Source organism: Hyaena hyaena, unplaced genomic scaffold (genome assembly GCF_003009895.1).
Source record: "Hyaena hyaena isolate Hyena2069 unplaced genomic scaffold, ASM300989v1 scaffold_687, whole genome shotgun sequence".
Classification (NCBI taxonomy): Eukaryota; Metazoa; Chordata; class Mammalia; order Carnivora; family Hyaenidae; genus Hyaena; species Hyaena hyaena.
In genome coordinates this window covers 683265-710378 of record NW_024081320.1, presented here as the reverse complement: position 1 = coordinate 710378, position 27114 = coordinate 683265, and the positions used below count along the sequence as shown (strand labels likewise).

General features: G+C 34.5%; 1 protein-coding gene across 1 annotated transcript in view; it reads right to left on the bottom strand.

Moving 5' to 3' along the window:
* Positions 1 to 27114, bottom strand: part of ADGRL3 (adhesion G protein-coupled receptor L3) — a 516039-nt gene that overhangs the window by 265109 nt on the left and 223816 nt on the right. Inside the window, exons 5-6 of the mRNA XM_039217419.1 lie at positions 13485 to 13499; positions 10535 to 11335 (exon numbers count right to left, since the gene is read on the bottom strand). Coding sequence (XP_039073350.1) covers positions 10535 to 11335; positions 13485 to 13499 — 816 coding nt within the window. The remainder of the gene's footprint in view (positions 1 to 10534; positions 11336 to 13484; positions 13500 to 27114) is intronic.

The window sequence follows — 27114 nt, the reverse complement described above, 5'->3', positions numbered from 1 at the left end:
ACTTTTCAGCTTCTCATGCTTGCAGAATGAGGTACTTGAACTTGTGTTGCGGTATTTTAAATTCCTAGCTCTGGATCATGTTCAGAAACCTGTTCATCCACGGACATACTCTGCCATGTTCCTGAAAGCTTAAAAAGTATAGTTATACTAAAAGCTACCATGAGAATCCAGAATACATGGCAAGCTAATACATTTGTATTTAGGAAAAAATTCAGTGAAGGTGATATAAAAATAATTTTGAAGTGATTAAATTCTCAAGAATTGTTTAATATATTCAATAGCTGCAATACATGATAGTTACTATGGGTCATGCTTGATTAAAATTCCAAAGTAAAAATTTCCTTTTCTGACAAGAGAGGGCTTCTTTTACTGAACATGCAATGATTTTAAAGAAAGAGGTAAAGGTTGTTGGTGCTCTGGGGAAGTTGTAATCCTGGATTCTTCGAGTTATTAAAGAGATATGGGGCTATATTATTAGAAAGGGGAAAGGCCACTTGAACATTTTTTCTGACTTATCATTTCATAAGTACCAAGAATTGATTTGATGTATCAAGTTCTTTTTTTTTTTAATATTTTTTATTTATTTCTAGGAGAGAGAGAGAGAGACAGTGTGAGCAGGGAAGGGTCAGAGAGAGAGGGAGTCACAGACTCTGAAACAGGCTCCAGGCTCTGAGCTGGCAGTCAGCACAGAGCCCGACGTGGGGCTCGAACCCACGAACCGTGAGATCATGACCTAAGTGAAATTCGGACGCTTAACCAACTAAGCCACCCAGGCGCCCCTGATGCATCAAGTTCTAAGGGAGAAGTGATCACACTATCTGGTCAGTGTAGATGGTAGAGGGAATCTGCCATCCACACTGACCAGGCCTTTTAAAGTCCCTGGTGCCAGCCAGATAGTTGTCATATTCATGCCTTTTATTCCAGTTGCTGATTATACACCTGGGCAGCTGCACACAAGCTTCTCTGTTGTCCTTTCCTACCACACCCTTTCACCGAATGAGGGACAGTTTGGTGTAATCCATTTTTAGGCTATTTTATATGGTGCTATAATGAACACCCTTGTACAAGCTTCTCTTCAGATAAGTATGAAAGTTTCTCTAGGGAGGACACCTAGAAATAGATATGCTAGTATACAAAATAAGCCTATCATTTAGGTAAGGGTTTTACCAGATATTGCCAAGATGCTCCCCAAAATGGTTATGACAATTTATATTCCAACCATCAAGGTATAAGCATTCCACATTTTGTCCTTTATTTTTAACCACTTATGGTAATTAAATCAATCTTGGAAAATCGCTTTTTAATGTTTTTACAGGCATGTTCTTTCATCACCTTCCCTTTGAGAAAAGGGAACTCATTTATTTCTTGCCCATTTAAAAAATGCTTTTATGTTTATTTTATTTTTGAGAGAGAGAGAGAGAGAGAGAGCATGAGCAAGGTAGGGGCAGAGAGAGAGAGGGAGACACAGCATATGAACCAGGGCCCAGGCTCTGACCTGTCAGCACAGAGTGCTATGTGGGGCTAGAATTCACGAAATGTGAGATCATGACCTGAGCTAAAGTCAGATAGATGCTTAACTGACTGAGCCAGGAGCCCCTCTAATCCATTTATTTTTAGGAAAAAAAATATATTTATTTCCCTTTTATTTCTCTCTTCCCTAACTTCTTTCTTCCTTCACTTGGCTTTTTCACCATTTTGCCAATCTTACTCATAGACAGAAAACATAAAAGTTGTGCTAGCCTGATATCAAAATTATAAAAATGGAAATAACAATATGTTAATTGAAATTAAATCTAATAAAGAACCAGTCCCCAAATCTCCATATGGTCCTCCTAATTGTTCAGAATTTCTGCCAGAGTTTTGAATTCTTCTAGTACTCCAATAATCACATCTGTTTCTTCAAGCATTTCCAAGAACTCTCATACATATCCCCCACACCACATCCATCACCATTATATTCCATTTTATTGGAGCCTTGTGTGCATTATACTTTTTCCACCTTAAATACAAAATGTTGCGGCTTCATGATTCAGTCAAATAAACCTGAGCTTCTTTGAAATCTACATTACAGGTTTCTCTGGCCAGGTGACAATGTTTCTGAGGCTTAGTTTCCTCATCTGTACCTCAGATCGTTTTCTAAGGGTGAAAGTGTGTGTGTGAAACCTAGCACAATTTGGTGGGGATGGCGGTAACCTACAGTACCAGTTGCCGTCTGCTTGTCCGTATTCTAACTAAAGGTCGATGTGTCCTTGCTGCCTTACATTTCTACTTCAGCTTAGCTGCTTTACTTACCTTCTAGTACATGTACATTGCCTTCCTGCCTTCTGCCTTGCTCATTTAGCTGTGGTTCCTGTATTCCTTTCAATCACTGACAGATGCTAAAGGACATAGCAGAAAGTCAGACAGACTAAGAGTCTAACTGCAACCCTGGACCATGTATGTGATGCTTGTGCTATTGCCCTTCTCTGACCCCTCAATCTCTTCATCTGGAAATGAAGATGGTGCCTCCTTTGCATGATTTTTTCTCAGGTTAAATTTGATAATTTATGTAAATGGCAATAAAAGAGAACATTCAGTACATAGTAGGCGATACTACTATTTTTTGACAATCCTCTATTTCTTTTCATTTGTTTTCAATATTCTGTAATCTCTGTGTGGATAGGGTCCACACCTGCCCTGTTCATAGTTGTAGCCACAGAGCATAGTACAATGCTTGTCCTCAGCTATACTTAAAGACCTGTTTCCTGAGGGAGGGAGGGAGGGAAGGAAGGAAGGAAGGAAGGAAGGAAGGAAGGAAGGAAGGAAGGAAGGAAGGAAGGAAGGAAGGAAGGAAGGAAGGAAGGAAAGGCCAATCAATTACTGGGCTGCTGACTTCATCACAATTTTGACCTCCTGCTTCTGCTTTCTATAGCAGGATTCTGTGTATGAATTTCATCTCTGTTTTTTTCCAATTCCACTTTCAAGCTTCCTCTCCATAAACCATTATCATTTATATCTCTTGGTGGGCTTCTCTATAAAATATAAAACTCTAAATATTTTGTTTAATATTTAAATATGCCTGCCATAGATTTTGAAGTTTACTGTTTTAAAAATCACAGACTGTTTTATATTTTTATTGAATACAGTGTTTCCAAATAAAGTTGCATTTTCTTTTTTCTTAGAGGAAAAACTTTCTTCACAGACATTTCTTATCTTTTAAAAAATTGCATAAAAGATCAATTTGAGTAATGAAATCAAATAATACCGAACACTTTACTCATGCTTGTATATTTTTGGTAGAATTGTTTTTTCTAACATTATTTCTAAAAATCCGAATTTTAAGGCTAAAATATTTCCATCGCAAGGCACTTTGGAGAGAAAGGACTGGATAATTTTAATTTGTATCTTAATTGAGGTAAGTGGATGCAAAAAGTTTGTCCATGAATTTGTACTACTAAAGAGCATAACGAGTTCTTATTAAGCAAAAAAAAAAAAAAAAAAGGAAATGTTTTCTGCTTATTTTCAGGGAAATCTGACATGTCTCTTCCCAAAATTATACTGCATAGATTTTACCTATCATTTATGTATCTTAAATTATTTGATCATTAATCACTATAATTTGAGAATTTAGCTTTTTGATAGAAAAGTCATTAATAAGGAAATACCTTGGTCCTTAAATTCATACTTTTAACTGTCAACCCTATTCTAAAGCACTCAAAAAAACATTATCTAAAATTTGAAAAAAAAAAAAAACAACAACAAACAAACAGAAAGAAATAAAGCAAATGTCAGACTTTGGTCTATAACAAAATCAATTCTCATTTATCCATGGTACTGTGGACAGAAACAGAGCATTCTGAAGTGGAACCTTTGGATAATCAGAAATCTCATTTTAGTCACTATGGCCAACCCTGAGGAGATGAGCTAATAATGAGCAGCAAAACTATTTCACTTCCACCTGTCTGCCCTCTGGTGGACGTGCTAATGAGCAGTGAAATGGCTACAGAAGGGACAGCTGGCGTGACTGGGAAGCTTATTCGCAAGTAAGTCATCTTTTTATGACTGTGCGTTACATGGAGAAATGATTTTGATTATACTTCTAATAATTCTACATTTATCAGGGAGATCATTCTGCAGGAAAAAATAATAATAAATTAGTATCATTTGTGAACCCTTTTATCCTAGGCATCTTGTCTTCTACATGTCGATTAATGGCTAACACTGGGTTCATCAGCTGTACAAAGGCAGGTCAAGTTTTGCTTTGTCCAGGACTGTGATTCCACATTCAGAGCCTGAGAAGCAAAAGGTGTCATTCTGAAAAGGTTTAACCTTCAATTATGAAGAAGGAAAAATACAAGAAAGGTAAAAACAAACACAAGAGAATTCGGCTGATGTTAAACAGCAGCAGAACAGCTCTTGCACATTTTGCAAGTTTTGGCTGTGCTCCCTAAAAAATCACCAGCAGCAACGCCCTTCAGGCAGCAGCTGTCACTACAGGCAATGAGGCAGCATTGAGAGAAAAAAAAAAGGCGGGGGGGCTCCTCCGCAGACAGGGAAACAGCTGATGCATAAAAATACAGACTGGGATGAAATTAGCAACAAGTAGCTGACTATTTTTTCCTTTTGTAAAGTTCACTCAGTTACTAAGATAGATGTAAATTAAACTTTAGAGACAATGTGGCATCTCAAGTGGAACAGTGAAGTAATCATAACCCAGAGGCTCAGGACAAGTTTGATTTAAGATCACACTACTTTCAGGCTTTATTTTGTGATTAGGGTGCATCATATTTAACTAAACCGTTCAGGAAGCAGATTCAGCTACCTATTAAACACGTGACAGTTTCAAAATGCTCAATATTCTCTACCCAGTACTCACATTACTCAGCTGTCAAAGTAAAGGGCTCAGATATATGATGTGAAAATTACATTTTAACGAGGTGTCATGTGTGTTTAAAGTTCTTATTCATCACTACATAGTCACAGCTTTTACGGGAGACACAAATGCACCTAATTAGCATATTATAAGGACAGAAGGTTCACCTTATCTACATTGTTAAACTGTTATGTGTAGGCTTTTTGTTGCTGTTTTAGATTCTATTACCCTCGGCATATATAAGAATGGATACATTTACATAATCTGAAATGGCTTTCAAGAAAATATGGATTGTGTTAGGGAAGCAGAAGAACAGGCATAAGACAGTAACTACATGTCCTTATTGTTCTGTTGTTTGTGCTGATTGCTTGATGTGTTTCACTAAATCTCAACCAGTAGATATTGAGATGTGTTAGACATGCTACTTTTAGAAAAATTTTGGAAGTAGTCTTCTCTGCCTAGTCTTATTATCAACCTAAATCTACTTCTTCCTCCTTCAGTAGAAAATGCTGGAAAACATCTGTATATTTGGCAAGAGAAGTTTAGATGTTTGTGGACAGTTTAGAAGCAATGTAAAAGTGCACAAAAATATCCCACGTTCCACTCCTAGTCATTAATGAATAATGGACTCAGCGTAAGGTGGTTTGGGACAAAGAACTAGAGTTAAACTCAGTCTATATGTCACTAATAATGGCTAAAGGGAAGTGATGCTGCCATCTGATTCCCCCACACTGGCTGTATCAGGATTTAGGTAGTTCTAGAATTATAATGCTAAGTTGAGAATCACTCAAATAACCTGCAAAACAGCTAAGTATTATTTGGAGGGCTTTAATGTCTATCTTACAAAACAACCAACTGAAGGCAGTGATGAATGCATAGTTCATATTGTATTTTATAAGATAGGATAAAGGATTAGTTAAAAATGCATTGAAAACATTTCTAGATCTGATAGCTCTAGATTTGGTTTTCTGCTCAGAAAAGAACAGAGGAAGCACTTTTACATTTACTTTATACTTGGGTGCTAATGCTTATAAGCATTTTGATACAGGTGCCCCCAACTGATTCAGCTGTTCTGCAGACAAAATATATTTTGAACAGAACACAATTATTACTCATTTCTGAATATGCCGCAGGTTCCATTTTCTCTGAATCGAAGAAAATCCTGGAACTCCTCAACTGAAAAATTTGAGAATGTGTTCTAAATGTGGAAGTCATTGAACAGTTGCTCACTTTCTTCCCTATTCTAAGAATAGTGACTTTAATTTCTTCTGATTACTTCTGAAGGAAAGTGCATTAGGTCACTAATGTGCTTTGGCACTTCTCCTTAACACCTGTTCAACTTCCTTTAGGTTACCAAAGCTCAATATAACCTGTATGAAGAAGGGAAGAAGCTGGGTGCAGGTGGTGGGGGTGGGGAATAGTGGGGATGACTCACTAAACTTCTAGATTATAGGAGAGTGTGGCAAATAGTGATGATGACTACCTGAGAGGCATGTGTGTAATCTTTTCTTTTTAAGTCTATTTATTTATTTATTTATTTATTTATTTATTTAGAGAGCATGGGAAGGGCACAGAGAGAGAGAGAGAATCCCAAGTGGGTGCAGAGCCCAAATAAGGGCTCAAACCCACAAACTGTGAGATCATGATCTGGGCCGAAACTAAGAGCCAGACACTTAATTCATTCTTCTATTTCCTAAATCATTCAACAAATCTTGACAGAGTGCCTACTATTACCAGGCACTCTATAAAGTCCTTTAAACAAAAATGACTGAAGCAATATCAGTGAGATTATTTCAGTGTGAATCAAAATCTCTTTCGTTCCTGAACAAAAGCTTTTTATAAACTGGAAATTCTTTGCATTTGTATGCTCTTTACCATTTGAGGCAGAACTCTATTATTAAAAATTGTTTTACAACACGTGCAAATATAAATTATTACGTGAATAGCAATATCACATAAATACGGACTCATTTTCCACTACATTCATGCTGGAAAACTACAGAAAATGCTGGCAAACTGGCATTCATATAATGTAGAATAAATGATGACAGTTTTGAAAATGTTTTTAGATATAAATGAGAATAAGTTTTAAGCTTTTTAAAAATTTGTCCAGAAGAATAGGCCCATTTAACCACTTTTCAAGGAGAAACTTCACTTAAAATTAATAATGAGCATTGGAAAGACAAGTTTAAAAAATCAAATTAAAATTAATTTAAATGGCTCTTGTTGAAAACAACCTGTTTCACAGATGTACTATTCCCAGGATGGTTTCCTTTGAAAAACAATGCAAATAAATGTCCTGTGGCTGAGCCAGCCTAAGGCAGCACGATTAATGCCATTTTCCTTGATTGTCTTCTTTTGAGTTTACCATTTCAAAATTTGATAAAGGATTCTTGTTAAAAAAGAAAATGCATCTGATTTCATGGTTGGAGAATAGATACAACTTTTTAGAGCCCAAATCTACAGCAATCTTACAGTGAGAACTGCAGATTAGATTTGCATCTGGAGAGTGCCTGGCATATGAGGCACTAAGATCACTTCCATCAGATGAAAAATCTGGAGACACAGTCTCAGGAAACACACTTTCCAAGACCAGTGTCGAAGGAGGGAACATGAATCTGAAGTTGGGCTGCACTTCAATCGCTGAGCAGTTTTTGAGTAATACGAGCTATAGTAACTTAGATTCCTCATTTAGAAAATGTGGCTAGAAATGACTATTGTAGGGCTGATGTGTGGCTGTTTGATTAAATTTGTTATACTCACTGCATGTATCATCTCATTAAAACCTAACAATAGGGGTGCCTGGGTGGCTTACTTGGTTAAGCGTCCGACTTTCGCTTAGGTCATGATCTCACGGTTCGTGGGTTCGATCCCCGCGTTGGGCTCTGTGCTGACTGCCAGCTCAGAGCCTGGAGCCTGTTTCAGTCTGTGACTCCCTCTCTCTCTGACCCTCCCCTACTCACACTGTCTCTCTCTCTGTCTCCTAGAAATAAATAAAACATTAAAAAAAAAAAAACCTAACAATAATTTTCAGAGGTAGGTGTTATTTTTTCCATTTTACAGTGAGAAAGCCCAGACCAAGAGGTTGAGCAATGTGTCCACAGTAAAGCATCAGAGGCAGTATTCAAACCCATGTCCTTCAGATTCTGAGGCTTTTACAGAGTAGCTTGCAACTAGTGTGTATGTTTCACCCAAGGATTGTAATAGATTAGATACAACAAGAACATATTTGCTCCTTAACTTCTAATACCCAGATCTTTTAATGTATAGAAAAGTGACAGTTAGTAGAAGTAGAGCACAGATACTCCTTTCCATAAAAGCTTCAGAAGTGTGAATTTTCATTGATTAGAACTCAGTTAAATCAGAGCAAAAATAGCCTGCTTCTAACAGATGGCAACACAAATACGCTTCAGATTCCAAACTTAGAATTAGCCTTTTTGACCCTAACATATTCATAGTAAGTTGGCTTCGGTACATAAACACATAAGAAGGTCCATAGTAAGAATTTACTAAAGGCAATTTCTTCGAAAAATGTCAACCTAATTTACTAAAGAAAAACACCCACCTGAAGCTGTCTGTGAGGAATAAGACAAACAGCCTCTATTAATGCTAATTGAAATTCTCATATCCACAGAGACGATGCATAAAACTTACTTCTACACTTATTCTTTCCACCTTTAAACTTCAGTAAGTCCACACCAAAATACTAGCTTTCTAATCTCAGCATTAAGGCATGGAAAGTGGTCATTTTTCTTGTGATTATATTTACAAATTGAATACAGATTAAATCTTACTATTTGCAAATCAGATAAATCTTGATTGCTTTAGACAAAGAGAGAAAACTGAATATCCTGGCATAAATTAGGAATTTGTTTCAAAATTTGTTTTAGGAATTTGCCACTTCAATAACATCCTTATAACAAACCTAAACACTAATATGTTTGGGCAAAATAATTCATATGTTAACTCCCATAAAGAGACGGACACATAACATTAAATGAGATAGTGTACTTTTCCTTATGTCCACAATTACAAAGACTCATCATATATATTTAAATGTCAGAAAAGGCTAAGAACCCCACACAGAGTTTTCACTAACAAGATATAAATTTTAATTTAAGAATATCACAGCTATGAAAAAAATGTTTCCTCAGAATACTCCAGATGGTTGATTCTTGTCTAGGTTTTCAACTGAAGGGTGTCTCGAATAGAAAATACTTACCTATACAGTGATGAGCCAGGTACCTGGTCTAGGAGATTTTTTGAGGATTTACTAAGGAGAAGTTGCTTTAGTTGCTATTGCATGTGCAGGCTTCTCTTTCCATAAAAGGAAGTTCAATATAATATCAGCATTGTTGTTGTCACTCTGACTAAGGCCTCTCAGAGATTAGAGAAAAGGTCAACTAATTTCTCAATCTATCAGAATAAGAAGTGGGAAACCATTCATTCATTTGTACATTTATTCAACAAAGAGTTACTGAGGCTTTATTTATATATGCCATATCTTATATTAGTGTCTGATAAAGCAGAAATAATAGCCAGATAAAATATATATATATATATCAATATATATATAGATATATCTATATACATAGATATATATATAGATATATCTATATATCTATATATATAAATATATAAAGGATGGGTAAAGGTCACTGGCCATATGGATATGGAACTTAGAATCTACTTATATAAGAAGATATCTTCTTATATATTATATATATTGTATTATATATATTGTATATAATGAACTAAGTTAGGAAGAATGACATGCTAGCAAAAGCATAGTAAAAGCAATGCAGAAAATAAGTAATATTAACATGTAAGCACTGAAAGACAGAATATAACCTATGAATTGCTATATTACTATCAAAATTCAGATACCTGTATCTTAGTTTTCTACTACACTTTGTCATGAAGAACAGCATTAATGCTAGTTAAAATAATTGAATCTCTAAGCTAATTCTTTTCATTTGTATAAATAAAAATTTGAAATAATAAAGCAATTTACCATTAACATAAAAAGGAAATGGTATGTTCTAGAGAGGAAAAAGACACTTTCAAAGAATTGGAATTAAAGATTATTTCCGGTTTATTCGAAATAGTATTTTGCATTGTTGTTTCTTATAAAATTGAGGTCTGTTTTTTCCCTCTATTTATCAGTATTAAACATTTTTTCTGTATATGTTGAATTAGGTATACTCAGACATATCTACACTCAAACTGACGCTGTTCCCAATAGGAGTGGTCATATACAATGCTGTCTGCAAAGTGAATATATTGGCATAGGGCTCCTGAAGCAATATATCAAGGCAGCCCTTGACATTTTTCCAAGTGGAGAGGGCATGTCACAATTAATTAAACAAGATGGCATTCCATTTTAGCAAAGCTTTTGTGTACTTCACTACACAAAGACCTAACCAGCTGATAATAAAAATGCCCTTCAAAGAAGGGTTTAAGATTAGAAACTAGTTGCACAAAGGAGAAAACGTTTCTTATATTTTTTTAATAGCTGAGAGTGATTAATGGCAACATTTTTAAATGAAAAGACAATGAACAATTTGCAGGTACACAGCCAGAAGGAAGACAACAAAGGTAGTCTACACATACATACAATAAACGTACTGAAAACAAACTATAAATATTTACCCCTTGAGTATCATCAAAAGTCAAACTTACCTGATCTACTATCCAGAGGTCCAAAATCCAAAGAGTATTTCACGACGTGATAGTTATTCCACACATAAAGAAGGTTGTCTCTGGGGTTGTAATCCACAGCTGCTATGTACTGGTACGAATTGGGAAAGGGTACATCCACCAAACTATCCTTACTTTGGTCAGTGTTGTAAATGTAGTCAATCTTATTCCCTGTGGCCTCATTGTCATCATCCTCGTATACAGATTTGACCACATACAGAATCCCGCAAATCATAAATGCATTGGAAGCTGATCTTTTATCATATGCAGTATCCCATGTCCCTTCAATCCGTAGAGTATAAGGGTTCAATTGGCTAATGACAATTTTACCATTGTTTTGTTCTGTTGCATAGATTACCCAGAGCCCATTTTCATCCACTGCCAGGTCTATGTCAGATTTGCCACCCCATCGGTAAGGGGAGGTATCATGGTAGTTGGCATTTGCTATGATAGCCTCTCCACTCTTTATCCTAGTCCGCAAATCAAACTTTACTATGTTCCTGGTGCGTTCTTTGTTGAAAAACAAAGCTCCGTCATACACTACAAATCCTGTGCCATCCACCCTGTGAGGGAGCTTGTAGGTTGTAGTTGGCCTTCCAGCAATGAAGTCATCCTTGGATGAGTACTCAGTCAGGGTATCAGTTCTGTAGGGAGTCCAGGGCATATAATAAATCTTGTCAGAAGCCTGTAGAGGGTCTTTGCACCATGCCCCAGATTGGTGGTCAGATTCAAACAAATGTTCACTCTGGTATACTCCTTTTAGTAGTCCAGGACAAAGAAAAACTGTTGGAAGGGAAAGAGTTAAAATAATAAATATATTAATTTTAATATTCTGTCACATAGGCTTAGTTTGTACCAAATGGACTGTAACTCTAACAAAAGATACCCACCACCACTTAATAATTTCGCTGCATCCTTCTGAGCATACAAACCATCTTACTTATTATTTTGACTTTTGATCAAAATCATTTTGATTTCATTTGCTGAAAAGTGTGGCCTCTCTGGAGTAGTTGTGTTGTCCTTTGAGTTTTACCTTTGTAAGCATGTGATACAACATTTTTGGATATACATATACAGATGTGATGTATGTCTATGTATTCTATAAATACAAATGTTTATATAGAATATCTTTACATATCTTATTTGGAAATTAAATATATGTATATTGTTTTCACTCTGATATCAGCTATTCAATAATTTATCTTTAAGAAACACATATAAATCCAATAGTAAGTAAGTATAATAATAAAGGAAAAGAAAAGCCCTGTAGTACAGGCCACGGAATCTTTTAGCAAAAATAAAACAAAACAAAACTAAACCTCTTAAAGCTTCTATAGCACACACAGAGCATGCAACCCATTCGATTAAAAATGAGTGATGGATGGATACTGGGAGGAAAAAGAGAAAGGAAGAAAAAGAAAGGAAAGAAGGAATAAGGAAAGGAGAAAAGGTGAAAGGTTACAGAGAAGAACCCAAGATCTAGATTTTAATCAGTTAAATGTCCTGTTAAATACAGTAGTATCGGAACTTAAAAACATGTACCTTTTACTGTTACATGAGAACATTAAAAAACAAGATTACTTGCTACAATATTTTGCTGCTCATACTTCAGACTGAAAATGGGCAGGAATTATCTGATTCACTTGAATTTTAGTATGATTCAGTAGCACATTCTGTGAATAGTGGTAAAAAGTCTTGGCTGGCTTGTAATGAAGGGACTATAAAGCAATGTTTCCCAAAGAGTATTCCTTGACACACCTGTTTCAAGTGGCAGAGATGAATATTACACAGAAAGAAAACAGGGACCCTTAGCCATACTTTTAAGAAATATCATATTAAATAGAATTGTGGCAGAGATTCAAATAGCTTTAGTGCATCAGCGAATCTCCAAGGCAGAACTGAGGGGGGTGAGCAAATTTCACAAACTAATTTGATCGTGGAGCCCCCCCCTTCTACAGAACCTGTTTAAAATGTAGTGTTCTGATGAACCTGCTATGGGAAACACTGCTCTAATATTTTTGCAAAGAAAACACACTGAAAAATATCATGCAGTCCACTGTTATGTTTGAAATGATTAGAAGTGTATTGGGAAAAGCAATCAAGAAATCATAAGGAATTTGGATGCTGACTCATATTTTAATGATTAAAGTATTATTCTTTTGATATTAGTGATTAGCTCTTCAACAGCAACTATAAGCCTAGATCCAATGGAAAACAATCTAAGATAAAACTCAGCTAGGATATGCCGGTTGTTAAAAAGGAAAGTACATTATTAAAGTGCCCAAAATTTTACTTTTGTAGAAATGAAAAGTTTGAGGGCAAAGTTGACTACCAAAATCTTCCATAGCAAGGATAGAGGGCCATCATCAATTTATACTCAATAATAAAACTGATGATTAAAAGAATTTCACAGGATTCTAATATGATGGCTACAATTATAATGAATGGATAGGCATTATGTCACCATCGAATATAATCTTTACATTGGTTAACAATCAGCCCATAGTTACTCAATTAATTTATTATAAGGTATTTCAGAAAACCATCTCCCCTTTTCCCCCAGTAGTTAAAAATTAAAGGAATGGGGAAAACCACACCAGAGCTATGGAAAATTATCTAGTAGAGAAATAAAAACAGATGTAAAGTAATCACTATCCATCACCATCTGCCGGATTTCTAACTACTTGTTTAAAAGTAAAGAGGAAGAAAATGCATGGTTGAAAATTTTACATGATTAAACTGTTTCAGGATAAAAGGATCAAACCAGCACTAGGTCATCACAGCAGATTAAAGTGAAGTTGAGCAGCAGAAGGAGTAAATAAATTTTCATAAAATAGATAAGAATTAATACAAAATTATTTTAACTAAATGTTAAACTGTTAAATCACTTAGCCTATAAATAGTATATAATTTATGAAAGGTATTTAATTACCTTTTTGTTCCACTTCTATTGGAGAGAGAGAAGTACAGAGAGAAAGGAGAAAAGAGAATAGATTAATGGTACGGTATTGGCCAAGCACTTTTTATTCACCTCTTCCAAACTGAAAGTAAATAATTTACTTCATTCATACTTGCTTTTTGAACATAATTTAAAAAAAAATCCATTTCCCTAGTAAAATTACTTTTTAAAAATGCAATCATATTATAAACTTAAAAAATATAGTACAGACTTAGAAAACATAAGGCAAAAGTTATTCAAGCTATATTTATTTTTTTGGGAAAAAAACATACAATTCCAAACTGTAGACATAAGAAATACAAGATTCATCATAAGAACACCAATATTTCCCTTTGAAAGTTAGGAAGGTAATTATACACATAAAACTTTCAAATAGTTTGACTAGCCTCTTTTATAAAATATTATATTTTATATCACTGTTTTACATAATAGTCTTGCTTTTTACCCATCTCAAGGATTATCTCTTTAGCAGAAACTACTCTGTAACTCATTTCCTAAGACCTAAGATTTTCCATGTCAGTTTTATGAGAAATAAGCCTCATGCGGCTACACATTAATAGTGAATTCCCTCACACTAAATAAATGGATTCAGAATCTCTATTGAAGAAACTTCTCTCCCCCCCCGCCCCAACTCATCAATATTTGATACTAACAGAAAAATCTGTTACAAGAAGGTTGACATAAATCATGAGCCATCTGTTCTGGCCTTTTCTGAAATTCCTAACTGACTCAACACACTCTTGTAAGAATAAATTCAGATCTTCAACCATGTCATGGCTATGTATCTCTCAGATTACTCAGATTAGAGCCCATGATTATTTTTAAGGTACTGATCAATTCAGATCAGGGAAAATTCTGGGAAATTGTAACATTCACGTAACTGATCAAGCAGCAGCTTGCTTATCTTCTGAACATTTCTCTCATTAGAGACAACTTGGCCAAATCATAAAAATAAGAAAAAGGACCAATAAAAAACAAAGGGAAGATTTGGGAGGAGAATGGGTTCATAACACAAACTTACAAATCACAGATTGCAATTGATAGAACTCTAAAAAAGTTTTAATAGAATAGATAAACCAAAATATTATTGCACAATAAAATTCTAGGGAAGTTTCAAAACACCGGAAAAATACTGTTTTTGTTAACTGTATTTAGGTGAGATTTTATGCTTTGACCTAGGCTGTTGTCCTCTATTGTCAAAATCACATTCACTTCTCATTCATGTGTTTGAAAGCTCAATATCACATGTGTTAGAACACAAAGTTAGTATATACCAAAAGTTATGCTTAAGACTTTGCAAATGGAGTTTTTTAAAAAGATTCCTTATCTCACTAATGTACAAGTCTTATTTTAATAGTATTTCTAGGACTCTTTTAGCAACTCTATACTCTTATAATTTATCATTATGCTCAATCTTTACTAAATGACCACAGTGTTCACTGGACTATATGCCTCACTACAGATCAGTTAAACTCTTTATTTAATGATGCACTTCATGATCTGACTAGAATACTAACAAACCTGAGTTCAGACTGACAACTAGAAGAAGCATAACTAAGCACCTCAAGAAATTAATCAATAGTCTCAAAAGTTTGTACTCAAGGCACATTACAGTGAAAGCAGAGGTTGGGAGTGGTAAATCATACTAAGTTGACATTTTTTCAACAACTAGGTTACAAAAGAATTTCTAGAACTAATTTTGTTCTTTGAAGTACATCTAAGTATATATCTTTCTGAGAACTGTATACAGAATGTTTATATTCTAAAACATTAAATATACACTCATACAACTTGGGTTTTATTTTACATAAAACTCTTCATCTTACTCTAAAACACTGTTATCCTAATTTCTTGGCAACTAGTATATTTTTCAGCAACTACTTAACAAGGAAGATGGAATATGTGATTAAAAAAGTATTGATAAGGAGTTTGTTATTCTCATCACTGCTTGGCCTTTTGGCTAAGATCAAGTGATAAGATATTTGGTATTTTGTAAATACTATCTTACAATTTAATGGATGTTGTTATTTTTAAAGAACATTTACTTCTATTTTCTCAATTGTCATTAGGTAAAATTTTAATTCTCTGGTCTTGGTCTAAGAATTGGCATAAGCTGTAGCTTAAGTAAAGTGTGCTTCTGTTACTTGCAGGTTACTCAAAATTAAGATTTATTAGGCAGTTTCACTTTGGAGAAAATTATTATGTTCTTGCCTATGTCATGACTGGCTGTAGCTCATTTATCATTTATTTGCTATTTTCAAGACTCTAGTAAAACAATCCTATAATTTAAGTTGAAACAAGCATACACAAATCATATTCTCATAACAAAAACTGGCAAGGCAAACATAATTTGTCACTGAAGAGCTTAGTAACATTTAGGATTAGCCAGCCACTGTCTGTCATGTAGTTCTGATTCTAGAAGCTTCTTTCCCCTGGAAAAACAGCACTCATACAAAGAAATTGTATGGATACAGTTAACACCCTTGACACTATATCCTTCATAACCTCACAGTCCCTGGCTCATAGGAAGTACTCAGTGAATAGCTGCTGAATTAATACATAATCTAAATAGAGGTGATTGATTCTGCTTCTTAATGTTTGAAGCATGTAGTAAAAAGAAAAAATGGTGAAAAGAATCTAGATTTGCTCTATATAATCATACGTGCAATGTACCATCTATATAATGCCTTTGTATATTTCAATGGATGTGGAGGAAAAGTACAATTCATGAGCATTATGTATCTCCAACTAATTAAATGTAAAACCGGAGGGGAAAAAAGGGAAATAAGAAAACTGTATGGATAGTCTTGAGACTTATATTGGAGAGAACAAAGTGTTGCTATAAAACAGCCTCTAATGACCTAAAAACGCAGACCAAATACTCCCTTCTCTCCTCTCTGTAATGAGATCATAAATAAATGAGTCGTACGATGACACCTGTGCTCAGCCTTCTTCAGTACCTCCTGTCTTTTGGTCCAATATCCTGAGTTCCGGCATAGCTGTCACTGTTCATTTCCAATCCTCTTTGAAACTAGTTTCTCTTTTTTTCCTCTCTTCACTTTGAATCCCCAAACTATTTTTATTGTCCATTCAGCCTCTGCAAATATGTTTATATATTTCCTCAAAGTGACTTCATTGTCATCCTTTGTCAAACTTAATGTCATAAGCCATATCCTGTGGTTAGAGTAAATGACAAATTCAAACTAAGGGTAATTTTATTCTGTATAAAAGGCAGAAACAGAGGAAAAAAACTAGTAAATTTTCTCTTTATTTGCAAACAGTTCATAAAAGAGAAATAATATATAGCCAATAGCCATGTTATTGTTTAGAAAAAATAAGATGTTATTAGTTCTATCCATACCTATACAATATGCAGTATTTTTGAATTGCATTTTTTAATTAGAAAAGGTATGGATGAGAGAGCACATGCACGCATTACCAGTCTTTTCCAAATTGCATTGCAAATTACAGAAAAATAAAATTCTTGCATGCTAAAAGTTGTTAGAACTAAACTGTCATAACTAAGAACTATGAAATTGTATCTACTTCTAATATAGGTTATTCTTTCCTTTAAACTGTAAGTTACACTATACATTTTCTATGTTATATAATGCAATGATGCAACTATAGTTCTGTAATATAGAAGTAGAAATACTTATGGAGAACAAGAGATAGTTATACAACATTAAAAAATTATAAATACCTTTTTTATCATTTAAATTTACTCTTATTTTAAACAGTATTATTTTCTAGGTTACATTTGGCTTGAGCTATTAAAATGCCCTTATCACTGGCCAGGTGGACAGTGAAGGAGACAGCAATAAAGGAAACTAAGTGAGTAATAAAACATCAGTCTTGGATGAAAATTTGCTGGTGTATCATCCATAATCAAGGCCATCTATAAGCGAATAATCAGAAGTTTACAATAATACTTTCACTTCTACAGCACTCTAGACTTTAATAAAATGTTTTCATATGAATCACTTGATTTAATTCTTCAAACAACACTGTGATGTGGTGTTTGTTATTCCTGCATCAAAGATGACTCAAAGAAAACTCAAAGGGTTAAAGGATTTGACCAAGAACAACCCTAATGATGGAAGAGTCTGTCATTTATCTAATACACACCGGCTCTCACTACATGTAACCTCAGTGGATTCTTGCTCTTCATTTCCTTTCTGTCAACAAATCTATGTGAGAGTGCACATTAGAGGACATAAATAGCACAAATGGAATCTTCCTGAGGCTAAGCACTCTGTTACAAGAACACTCACTAAGCATGTACCATGTGGCATATATTGCACTGTTTTGCATACCATACTAATTTAATCATCTCTGAGAAACCTTATGAAGTAGATATTCTCTTTATCTTAACTTTTCAAATGAAGAAACAGGTACAAAGAGGCATTGCTCTTTGATTAGTGACTGGTAGAGCTGGAATTCAAATACAAGTGTTGATTTTATCCATTACTGCATCTCTAGTGGACAGCATGTAAGAAAAGCTCAATTAGTATTTCTTATGCCTCTATGCAATGATGCATTGTACTGTAGTATTTTCAGGGAATGTGACTGGATGTCATATTTTTCAGTGCTATTATCCCCGAGACTAGTGATGCAAAGCATCTTTCTAGGGAAGACAAAAAAATAATAATTTTTAAAAAGGTTCCTCGATTCTTGGCCAAGGAAGCAAGATATTTCTTATCGCCAGAAACAAACCTGTGCTGAATACCTCATGTCCCGTTAATTCTCATTATTCTGAAACAGAGAAAATTCTCTTTTTCTGTTTCACATACACCAGCAAAATAAAGAAGCACTTCAGTAAGTAGAAATAAAAAAAAGATCTGTGAAATTCATTAATTTTGGTATACTTCATATCAAAAATTCTGACAGACATCTGTCTCTTTCAGTAAATAAGGCGCTAATCTTTTATTTAATGAAAGACAGGGGTAATCTCTGAAGCTCAGCTTCTAAATTATGTTTTTGAAGTAATACTCATGCATTGGTGAATAAATGTGCTGCTCAAGCACCTTGTATTACAATGGCTTTATATAATGTGTTTCCCAAATTATTACCTTCTAATGAATTTCATCCTGGAGTGTGTAGATTGAAAATGTCAGTAATTTACAAGATGCTTTCAGTAACCACATTCTAATTTAAACACTTAAATACAATATCTATAGATGGTGCAGAAACTGAGACTACTTTTTATTTTGTATTAACTTGGCATCCTTTTGATGTATCTGTAAATCTTTCTGCTAATTTAACCTATTAAAAGAAAATGGTGCTATTAGTAGGCTCTTTGGAGACTATATCAGTATCAGCTCCTAGTAAAAATAATAATTTTTCTTTTTAATATAATTTATTGTCAAATTGGCTTACATACAACACCCAGTACTCATCCCAACAAGTGCCCTCCTCAATGCCCATCACCTATTTTCCCCTATCCCCCCCACCTGCCATCCACCCTCAGTTTGTTCTCTGTACTTAAGAATCTCTTGTGGGTTGGCTCCCTCCCTCTCTGCTTGTAACTAAAAAATAATAATTTTTCTAAAGTATTATTGGTAGTAAAAGTCAACATTACATTTGGTTCATCAATGCTGTACCTTCAGCATAATGACCTGTCACCACTGTAACAACAGCATGGCGTTTAAAGTTGCTGAACAATAAACAAAGGCAGAATCACCTGAGTGTGTAAGACTTTAATGTATATTTATATTAGGTCCACTGAATGTATTTGTTATTTGCAAGGCCCTTAGAGTTGTGAAAAGAGACATGTCATTATAATCATAATACCTAACTTACTGAATGTGTAACTATGTGAATAGTTATCCTGCAGATCATTTTGTTTGATCCTCAAAGAAACTCTGTGGATTTGGTGGTCCTTTTACGAACATGTTACAGAAGAGGAACTGATCTCTGGCTCAGGGAAAACTGCAGTCTAATAACTGGTGATTTTCAGCATACTTATTTATCAACAATAAGTTATTTAAAGCTCTATTTTTGCAGAGGAACTTGTGTAAAGAGATTAAAAACATACAAAAATAGAAGTGAGTAGCAGAGAGAGGGAATCATTAAGAGAAGTTGTAGTTAAAAACACAAATCACAACAGTTTGACTACAGTCTAACTTCTTGTGTAAAATGTCATCCATTTGTTCCTGAGAAATATATTTTTGACTGATTGCTATTACTAGGTTCTATGCATCCAGCTCTGGATATGCAATAAATAAGATATTAAATATTAATCTATTCTAATCCTAGATATTTAGTAAATATAATTACTGTGGTTTGGGGCTGAATTTTTTTAGATATCATTTATTCTCAGCTAATAATTTACCAAAAAATGAAGCCAGAGAATCAGATATTAGCCCCAAATCACAATTTATTTTTTAATTCTTAATAGTATTAAAAATAAATTAATATGTAATTTTTTTTATTTGTTTAACAATTTTAGGTACTGTGAGGGCAGGAATGACTGCTCTAATTTTATTGATGAGAACGATCAGAAGTTGAAAGAAATCAAGTTACTTTACTCTTTTTTTACTTTTTCTAGTTTTTTAAATTTTTAATGTTTATTTTTGAGAGAGAGAGAGTGATCACAGGATTTTTCATTTTTATGTCTTATTAATCCTATAGTCTAATCACGTTCTTCATAATGGTTTATTCATTCTTACTTCATATACTCCACACTTCTATTTAATTTTCAACTTTCTCTCACTCTGTTGCCCTTGTTCAGAATGCCTCACATCTTCTCCTATTTCTAGTTAAGCCAAATTCTACTCTAGGTCAAAGTTCTTCCTTCATGAATCCTGCTTTATTTACCAGTTCCATATTGAATAAATGTGTCACTTCAGATTAGTTTGTGGGTCAGGGAGGCTTCCAATAATGTTCTAGTCTGAAAACCGGCAAACATTTTTCTGCAAAGGGCCAGATAGTAAGTTATGCATTGTGAGCCACATACGGGCTGCATTGCATAGCTGTTGTCATCACCGTCTTCTTCTTTTAACATTTCTTAATTTAAAAATGTAAAAGGGGCTAGTAGAAAAACAATCCACTAGAGGTTTATCCCATGACCATTGTTTGCCAACATCTATTCTAGTTCATTTCAATTATACTGTCTCATTTACCATTCTTTTGGCACTTGATATTTTTGCCTTCTCTCTAACCTTCTTCTGGAAACATTTGGAGGTTCTCGAAGGCAGAGAACTCTATACCATACACCCAGGCATTACTGGGTTGGATCTCATTGTGCTGTTATAAGCGGTGGTAAATAAATGTTGGCACAACATGCTTTTAAAATCACAGGCAAATGGCTCCAAATGTAAACTTGGTATGTTTTTTTTTTTTTTTTAATGATACCAACAAAGGAGAAGAGGATAAATCTTACAGATAGCAAAGCATGTGTTTTATTTCTGCTATGAAGGCACATAAAATCCTCCTTAGGTAGAATATCTTATCGCTCTATCATGGGGCCCATTATCTATCTACCTATATAACTGCACATTGCCAAATATTTATTCTACAATCAATTGCTAGGAAGATTTTGTAATATCTGTGAAATTTCTCCTTAACATTAAAACAGGCTATTTTTTTGTTCCAGTTAACTTAGCATTTATACTATATCAGTCTATTTGCCAAATGTGTTATCTATATCATCTTATTTAATCCTCACAACAACTCGTTTGAGATTATAGTCACCATTGTACACATAGGAAGACTGATTACAGAGGTCATTAACTAGCCATTGGTAGTGGTAGTATTTGAACTTCTAAGCCTACATGTTTAACCTCTATGCTTTGCTCTCTGGAAGACAAGAAAGTGACGATGGCAAAAATAATGAGGATAACTAATATTAACTGAAGGTTTACTATTTACCAGCTTATGGTTTTAAATAATTTATACATATTATCCACTTAACAATTACATTACCACTATAAAGTAGATAGTATTACTACTTCAATATTGGAAAGAAAGAAACCATGATACAAATAAACTAACAGTAAGTGACAGACCAGGATCCAATGCCAGGCCTTTGACATCAGAACCCAAGTTCTAAACCACTATATTACAAGTACCTGGTACTTGCACTATTTGTTATTGTTGAATAAGTTCATTGACTGAGGGAGGGAACAGAGTTATCAGCTACCTTTAGTATTTCTAACTTTTTTGTTTTAATGTTTATTTATTTTTGAGACAGAGAGAGACAGAGCTTGAAGTGGGGAGGTGGAGAGAGAAAGAAAGAAACAGAGTCCAAAGCAGGCTCCAGGTTCTGAGCTGTCAGCACAGAGCCCGAGGTGGGACTCGAATCCAGGAACCGAACCATGAAATCATGGCCTAAGCCGGAGTCGGACGTTTAACTGACTGAGCCACCCAGGCGCCCCCTCTATTACTTTCTAAATGTCCATTTTTGATGGCCTGCTGTCAATGACAATATCTGATTGTGATTTCAAAAAGAAACAAAAGGTTTTTTTAAAGTTAGTATTAATAACTAGCAATAACGTATATTGAAACAAAATTATTATGCTGAGTTTTTGTTAAAGAACTTCTTTAGAATCATCTAGTTAAGATCTGTTTGTAGACAAGAGGCTTTCTTTGGATACCTTTCAGGGGAGTATCAGATTCCAAACTCACAAGGCATATATTGGTCACCTGTAAAGTGAGGGGCCAGCATTTGACTTAAATCAATGTCTGCAGGGGCGCCTAGGTGGCTTAGTCAGTTAAGCGTCCGACTTTCGCTTAGGTCATGATCTTGAAGTTTGTGGGTTCGAGCCCCGCGTCGGGCTCTGTGCTGACTGCCAGCTCAGAGCCTGGAGCCTATTTCAGAGTCTGTGTCTCCCTCTCTCTCTGACCCTCCCCTGCTCACGTTGTCTCTCTCTCTCTCTCTCCTAGAAATAAATAAAAATATATATATAAAAAAAAAATCAATGTCTGCAGAGGTGAAAGGAATGCAGGGGTAGAAGGATTAAAGATGCCAAAAAGGAAGGTGGCATACATAATACCGTTTGCTGCTTTTCTCCCTAATTGAAGAAAGAAAACATGTTTTATTAATTATGGAGCTTAGAAAAATGTAGAAGTAGCAGTTTTCTCATGAGAGTTTCCTGTTTCCTTTAATTCTTCAGGGTCCACCATAGTGTCTCTGTGACAATTCTGTGTAAAGATGCCCCTGGCCCAGCCAAACATAGTTAATTCTGTAGTAAATAGTTGCTACTTATTTTTCACTTGCAGTGGAACACATTCACAATGGGGTCTATCTAGCTCAGCAACGTTATAACATTTGACCCAGTAACTTCATGCTGTTGAGAAAGAGGGTGGATTCTTCACAATCTGGTTTCCTTATGGACTTATGTTCTTCCTTTGAAAGACAGTGACAGAAGGAATAGAGATTCCTTCAACGAGAGTTGTGCATTAGCTAGGTCAAAGTGGGGAAACAAAATGAGCAGACAGCCCTTCAAATGTATGCAATGTGGTATAACACCCAAAGCCGAGATATTAAATCTAAAATTAAATTAAAAGAACCAACAAAGTGTGCTTTCCCTTCCGTTCTTTATAACACTCAACGAACATCTGCTCAGTAATTCACTGAATGCACTTTACTTTATCTTACTTAAATGTGTCAATGGAGAGGAAAAGCAGAGTTTTAGAGAATGAAATAAGTCATCACGTTATTCTTTTTCTATTGGACTACTGGCAAGATACTTTACTGTCTATTTAAACTAACTAGCATCCAAATGTTTGTAGAAGAAGGTATCTGTAAAGAATCATAAAAATGAATTTGCTGGTTAGAACACCAAGTGAGGCACTATCAATGGCATAATATTACCGGGTGTTTGTTGTTGTTTATTTTTTAGTGAAATAAACTTCCTTGGAGACAAAACACTAAATAAAAAAGCAACTGATATCTAGTCAACTGCATGTGGTATTTATTAAACATTTAATTTCTTCTATATAGGCATAACATTAAGTATTATATAAGTACTCCTATTTGGAAATATTATACAAGTACTATTATTATGTCTATCATATTAGGTGATTATTTAAGAAATACAACATTAAAGACAAATAAATTTCAGATAGAAACTATATCTCCTCAGAAACCCTCACACTGTGACACTCTTGTTAAGCTACTAGAAAGCTAGTCAAGGACTCTCTCCATTTTCTTCACTGCTGTGTCCCACCCTCCAGAATAGTACCTGGAGTGTAGAAGCTATTCAGTAAAGAGTCTGAATTTGTTAAAGCAGCACATCTCTTACCTTTGATGCTTTTGAATAAGTGGTATAACTTTACTCATATTAACAAAGGCAAAATGAAAGGAAACACAATTTAAAAATAAAATATAGATGTCGACTGCATAATTGCTATGCTGAATTAAATATTTCTACGAAGTTTAATAAATCTATGTGATTTTTTAGCTAAATATCTAATTACTAAAACAAAACAAAACAAAGCTACTATACTCTGTTCCATCATGCTACATTTTACAATAATGAATACTGAAAACAAAATAGCTTGCAGTTTGGGGCATTTTTAAATATAACTGAATAAATGCATAATTTGAAACAAGCATTTATGGCAATACCCAACAACTGTTGAATGTTTACTGTGTGGAAACACTAGTAACTATTTAATTATCAAACAGCTCTTTAAGGTAACTATATATCACCAATTCTATAGATGAAGAAAGTATGGGATAGAGAAATTAAATGAACAACTCTTAAGGTCACAAATCTAGTAGGAAACAGAACTAGGATTTGAAAAAAGACAATCTTGGCTGTAAGATTTATGCTCATTGGATGGTCTGCGTAGTCTCCCAAGAAGATTGCTGATGATTTTATATTGAGTAATTTTGCTCACCCAGAAAATGAAGTAACATAATGGTGTGATACCATTTATGGATTTAATTTAATGGATTTAATTTAATAAAGTTTAAAAAATAAATTCAAATAGTATAATATTTTGCATGAAATCTTAAGCTGTGAATTTTGGCTGATTTGCCACTTATCTATGTGACCTCAGAATCTGGCATCTACTTTTATTCTACTTTATTTTTACTTCATTTTCATTTATTATTATTATTATTTAGAGAGAAAGAGCATGCCAGTGGGAGAGAAGGACAGAAGAAGACAGGGAGAATCTCAAGCAGGCTCCATGCCCACTGCAGAGTCTGACACAGAGCTCCGTCTCACCACAGACCATGAGATCATGATCTCAGCTAAAACCAGGAGTCAGAAGCTTAAATGATTGAGCCACCTAGGCGCCTCTGGTATCTACTTTTAAATAAAGGATCTACACATTTGGAAACAGAGTGTGTAGGTGTTTTACATTTCCTTACATTTCTCAGGTTGATATTTTTAAATCACAGACAATGGCATCTTAACTCACAAGTCTTTCCTGATTATCGGTTCACTTGTTACCCGTGTAACATGGATTCATCAGATCACGGTGAGGTTCTATGCTGTTGAGGTTCTATTGTGTTTACCAGTTTTTGAGAGGAAAGATTTGTGGTGGGAAATGATAAATCCTTCACAACAACAGTAAGACTCAAATGCTTATACTACCAAAGGAAAAACAGAATATACAATTCTGGTGTGTAGCATCCTATGAGAATTGGGTTTCCTTCCTTCTGAAATCAAATGTAGTTTCTTCGACCACTGAAGAACTGATGTCTTCACATCATGTCTAAGTTAAGTTTATGCATTTGGAAGAGCCAGCAGTCTAATGAATCTTCTCCCTCAGCTTAGTAAACTATATGTTGTCTATTTGAATTCAGGGCCATTAAATTCTTGCAAAGTGTTTACTGCTCTATACATATTATTGGTCTTGTCACTGAACGGTGCCCTCTCTCTGTTTTATAGCTAATGTAGCATTTCTCCATAGCATCAATAGATTAAAACATTTACTACCAGAAAAAGTATGTGAAAATGGAGCAAGCTCATTTTGCTACAAGCTAACTCAATAAATCTGTCTAGTTTACTGATGTTCACTTTCATTTAAAACTGGTACATATTTATCTTGCAAACTTCAAGAAAGCAGGGAGATAAATTGTTTTTCTGGTTTTGCTTCTGGCAGTAATGCTACTTTGTTAATGTTAATAAATGGCAGTTTAATAGGACCAGATCTATATTTCTGATATGTACTTGGGAATATTTAGAAAAAGGCCCATGAAGGGTATATTAAGACTTTAAAAGAATTTATCTACTGTTTTTAGAGCCATATGACAAGTATCAAGACAGTTTAAGTTAATTGGTTTAATTTTATGATGTTAGTTTGATGTCTTTCTTAAAGCTACCACCAGGAAAAACAGGTCATTAACAAAATTAGTTTATTTGCATTTTAACAAATAAAAAAGCAAATTCAGTCCAAGTCTTAAACTCATAATGGAAGTATAAACAAAATAGTTGGAATAGTCAGTACTTCTCTTGACAGTATTGTAGAAGGAAAGGTGGGGGTTTTGTTTGTTGGTTTCTTTGTTTGGTGTTGTTTTTTACCTTGAAGATAAACAAATTCTTGCTTTTTCCAGTTCCTTACCTCCCAAAGAAGATGGCTGTAGATATGGTTTATGTAATTGACCCTTCACAGCCATTCAGACCCATTAGTCAAGCAAAAGTTAGAATAGATGCATGGGATAATACAACCCATTCTCTCCCAGTTCTGTGTGATAATTACTTTATCCTTGGTTATGACAATACAATGGAAGGAAAGCATTGAAATTTATGAAGCCAGATCATGTATGCAAACATAAAATAGCTACCCTACATCTTTTACACACCCCCAATAAATCCAAGATATCTAAGCAAATATATGCCAGTATTTTTGTTGTGACACATTTTATTTTCCCTGTGAAAAGCTGTGTGTGAATGGATGTCTTTCTTTCATTTTACATACTACTTCTTTGCACATAAACTTTCATTTTTACACAACAAAAACAAGTTGGTTATAGGACTACTTTCTCCTTAACCATCTCTTTTGGATGAAACATAATGATTCTCCTATATCTGTGCCTTTGCACATACCATTAATTTAATACTGACTTTCACGGTCTCCAATATAGTTATCTAAAATTAGGTAAAATCCTTCCTCTTCTACGACGTTTTTCACAACTTCCTATCTGTACCACAGCATTCAGGAAAGTCTGCTTTTGGAAGATAAGCTTTAAGAAGAAAGTTTTGCTGAAATTGGTCACCTTGAGAGATCTGGTATAAGACATCACTCCAATTAGTATGCTAGCAAGAAATTCAGTAATCAGTAAAATGGCAGAAAGGCACAGATTCTTATAGTATCGGCCAACTGTTTCAAACATGTAAATGTTATTTCACCAACAAGATGACAATTGCTTTCCAAGAAGGTAGACAATATGTTAAATGTTAAAAGAGTTGGTAAGATGATTAACATTTTCTCAAATCAGATTTACAAAAGGCTATGTGATATTTTTATAATAATACAAAATAACTAAATAGTTGGTAAATGCTTATGGATTGATTATGCCTACAAATGTTTTGAATTATTCAAAATTATTCATAAATTCAAATGTTCCTGGGTGGTGTGGGTGGCTCAGTTGGCTAAGCATCCAACTTCAGCTCAGGTCATGATCTCAGGGTTCGTGGGTTTG